Genomic DNA, 4,325 nt, shown 5'->3' on the forward strand with positions numbered 1-4,325 from the left:
GTGGAAGGCACCCAAGTGGGTGAGAGGGTTTAGTGAAAGGGGAATAATTATACCTTCCAAGCTCTGTGTGCAATTGTGTGTGTGCACCCCGTGAACAAAGCGTGGGCAGGGCTTAGTCTTTTGCAGCAGTTCTATCTTCAATCCTATGTGTCTCCACTGTGTTCTGGGGCACCGAGTGCCACCCCGCAGAGATGTCAGTGTGTCAGCATGCTGCTGCCTCTAACCCGCCTCTCTCCGCAGACCCGTCCCCTGGCCTGCTGCATGTTGCTGGAGTTCTCTCTTTCTGCATCTCTCTCTTTCTGCTTGTTTTCGGTAGAATGAGTGAAAGAGACATACGAAGTTTGAGCAAATGGGTATTGGTGCTCACTCTCTGCCTTATCACGCTATGGGGAAGATTGACACTGGCCTCATCACATCACAGAAGCCATTCAGGTAGGGCGAGCTGTATATCCTATTTCATTCATCACACCCCTGCGTGCTAACCCAGATCCACGGCATCCGAGTGTCTTGTATGGGGGGTTGGGTTCCAATGAGTGGTTTGGGGATGGGACCAGGGGGTGATTTACAGTCTTACTGGCTTCATTCTTGGCTATGAAGTTGCCATTGCTTTATTAACCAGCTTGCCACCAGAGCACGTCAGCTGCACTGCAGCACCTCGTTAGCAGGGAGAGTGCGAAGCCACGCTGCAATAGATAATCAGGGGCTGAGGGCAGAGTCCTGTCTCTGGGGCTCAGGAAGGGACTGGCTGAAGCCATGCTAGAGGGAGTAATGACCTGCCCAACACAAGGGTTGGGCTCAGTGAATCAAGAGCCTCATGGACTCACTGCAGTAACATTGGGTTTCCTTGTAGCCCCCTGCAGAAGCCAATAAAAATGGGCCAGTGGGGATCTGTGTGTTCTATCTCATAGAAGAGACACCCTAGTTGGGCTGTGTTGAGGTTTTCACATAAAGCAGTGACTGCAGCTCTTTGTGTGGAGTGTTGTGTAGCCTCGGAAAACTTACGGCACTTCGCCTCAGGGAATAGGGTGATTTTTCTGAGCAATTTGCCAGTAAATCTGTTAACTGGTCTATGAGTTGTAATTATTTTAAAACGGGCCCTTTCAGAATTATTGTTTGGTGAGTCTAACCATGTTTTTGGCTCGGAATTTTTGGATTTGAAAACTGGTTCACTTCTTGACTATAGCAAAATCGAAGGCATCTATGTTTCAAGTCTATTAATGTGCTAATTTTTGATTGATGAATACTGTTAGTCATAACCATTTCTATCTAGGTCATAGTGATTGTCACGAAGTACATTTGTCATCAGATAGACACTCTAGACTTTAAGCTTTCATTAAAAAAATAAAATGTTATCCCTCCGGTTGTGAAGGTAATCTTAAAATATGAACGGAACGTGAACTGATGTAGCACCCAAATCACATGGCAGTACACCTAGCTCTGACGTTGTGATTTCCTTATACAGCATATCCTGAGTATACCTATGAACCATCTGCTATCTGTGAACTTCAATATCATCTCTGTGTGTATCTGAATTTTAAGAGTACGTATTGTGTATAACTGATCAGATTTTTTTCAGGGTCTGGGCCAAAGCGACTGCATGGGAGAGTCGGTAAAGTATTGGGGCTCTGTAGCGGGATGGCAAAGGACTAATGCTTGGAGACTGGTACTGGGTTAGGTGCAAATGCTGCCCTCATGGCTTCCTTGCTCTCTAGTGTTTGCATTGCTGGGCAGAAATACACTGCCACAGCCAGAAGTTTACGTTCGCACAGATTTTTTGGTGGGTGTGCAGACGTATACGTCTGTATAATTACATATATGCGCACACACATCAGAATCCCGCAGACACAGATGTGTCTCACTTTCTACACCATCTCCGAAGCAAGTGGTTGGGAGCGCTGGGCAGAGGGCACACAGACTGTTACAACTTCACGGGATTCCGGGATGAGTTTGCTTCGTTGGCACGATCCCCGAGTGCCACAGCTAGAGCTGAGTGGCTGCTCACTGCAGATCCACAGCCATGGTGGTGCACAGCCTGGACAGCACCTCTTCAGCCTGCTACAGGGGCCTGAACCCTGTTGCTTCCTTGCATGGTGTCTCTCTTACAGTGTAGGAATTACAAAGGGAGAGTGGGATCAAGGAAATGAATAAGCAACTGTCTGGGGAGGGAACGCAGGCAGCCACTGCTCCAATCCCAGCTGAGCCTGTTCGGGGAACTTGGAGATGCTGGTCTGTAAATGCAGTTTGTTCATTCTGCCCTGCAGTTTATTTTCCATGTCTCCGTTGAAAGCAAGCCCCTGGGGTGGGTTGGATCAACTGGTTTGGCAGGGGGGAAGCCTGACTTGACTCTGAGCAATCAAACGCGTCCTGGAAATTTTGAGATTCGGCTAATGTGTCCCACTTGGTCTCCCTTGTCTTCATGTTTGTTCCCCCTGCTCTTCTCCATTCTGCCATGGACGGCAGGCTTTTTCACTGGCAGCCCATCCGGGTTCCAGAAAACGAGCAGATTCTTTTTCTCCTGCCCATGGTGCTCTGAGCCAGTCAGCCCAGCCTTCCCCTGCCCCCTTATGTCTGCCGGCATAAAACTTCGCACCACTTTTGAGCTGCATTATATTCCGTGCACATGCACAGCAGACTCAGTGTGGGCCACGCAAGGAGCGACGGTCACAAACTAAAGAGACCCAGAAGAAATCCAGACAGAACCATTAACCCTGGCTGGAGATGGTTCTGCCGCTGGACACCAGACACTGCAATAGGGTCTGTGTTTGGGAGAGACAGTATTTAAGGATTAAACTGAATATACTCTTGCATGACCCTGCACCTAACCCTTTCCCCATTTCTGACATTTTCCCCGACAGTTAAAACCGTTCTAATCCCATAATCCCCATCCTTAAAACCAACACTCCCAATGTGACTATCTCAACCAGCGAGTCAGCACTTACCTGCTTTACTCGCTTTGTAACCTGTAACAGGTGCATATGATGATAAACTCCATAATCATCTCTGGAATTATCTTTGGCAAGAGCTCAGGGCTTCCCAGGATATCTGTGGTCTACTTGAGTGATGTCCCAGATGTGATCTTTGATTGCTGGTTGTGAAGTCTGAAACTGAAAATGCAGTCCTGGCTGGGGAAATAGTCCTATCAGACATACTTTGGCTGAAGCTTGCTGGACGATAAATGCAGTGTTTGCAGATGTGTTTATTCAATTAGATCAGGGGTGGGCAAACTTTTTGGCCCGAGGGCCACATCGGGGTTGCACAACTGTATGGAGGGCCGGGTAGGGAAGGCTGTGCGTCCCCAAACAGCCTTCTGTTTTTTGAAACTTTAGGGGTCACATTCTCCAGCTTTTCTCTGCAACCAGGAAGGCTAGACTCAGGTTTTTTTTAAATGAAATCTGAGATTCGTGTGTAATAACATGACTCTAGGAGCCAAGGCTTTGAGAAAAGCACCAATTACTGTGAGACTCGCGATAGCTGGCAACACGGTGAGCAAACAGGAAACTCAGCATCTCCTAGAGACTTCAGCCAAGATCAGGGCCTCCTTGTGCTGAGTGTTGTACAGACACAGACTGAGAGACAGTCCTGGGGACACAGAGCTTGCAGGCTAAGTGCCTTGCCCAGGGTGTCGTAGTAGATCAGCGGCAGAGCATGGAATAGAACTCCTGGGCCCTATTCACTAGGCCACACTACTTCTTAGCAAGGGGAAGACTGGAATAAAACCCCCAGTAATGTGTACACACACACATTCTCTCTCTCTCTAAATCATCACTAAATGTAGGATTGTGGATGGATTCCCATGATCTGCTGGGTTGTGGAGGTATCCTGAACCACAGCAGTGGTGGTTTGTGATGTCAAGTTCCCAGGGTTGGAATTAATATAGGATGACCAGACAGCAAATGTGAAAAATCGGGACGGGGGGGGAGGGTAATAGAAACCTATATAAGAAAAAGACCCAAAAATCGGGACTGTCCCTATAAAATCAGGACATCTGGTCACCCTAAATTAATACCATAGTCCTCACTCCAGCCTCTTGGATTTGCAGATTCTCTCTTCCCACTCCCGCTTCAGATTTTCATATTAGCCTGTGCAAATTCAAGAAAACAATGAATTTTAAACGTCTGGCTTTGGAAAGAAGATCTAAGTACTAACATCCACCTAGCACACAGAGAATGCTAACACGTCGGGATCTAGCACCGCTTCCTTGATTACGAGGTTGGATTTAAATAGCCACATAAATCAAGTGCTAAGATTAAGACATTTCTAAATGGAATAGGGAAGCACTTTGGTGAAGAATGGCTCACCGGGAAATTAATCCCCTGCACAGGTTG

General features: G+C 47.5%; 1 protein-coding gene across 1 annotated transcript in view; it reads left to right on the forward strand.

The window, feature by feature from the left end:
- The first annotated feature begins 317 nt into the window (after positions 1–317).
- TAFA3 (TAFA chemokine like family member 3) overlaps positions 318–4,325 on the forward strand; it is a 36,019-nt gene continuing 32,011 nt past the window's right edge. The window contains exon 1 of the mRNA XM_026661147.2: positions 318–432. Coding sequence (XP_026516932.1) covers positions 318–432 — 115 coding nt within the window. The remainder of the gene's footprint in view (positions 433–4,325) is intronic.

Source organism: Terrapene carolina, unplaced genomic scaffold (assembly GCF_002925995.2).
Source record: "Terrapene carolina triunguis isolate 2854851 unplaced genomic scaffold, T_m_triunguis-2.0 Scaffold926, whole genome shotgun sequence".
NCBI classification, from domain to species: domain Eukaryota; kingdom Metazoa; phylum Chordata; order Testudines; family Emydidae; genus Terrapene; species Terrapene triunguis.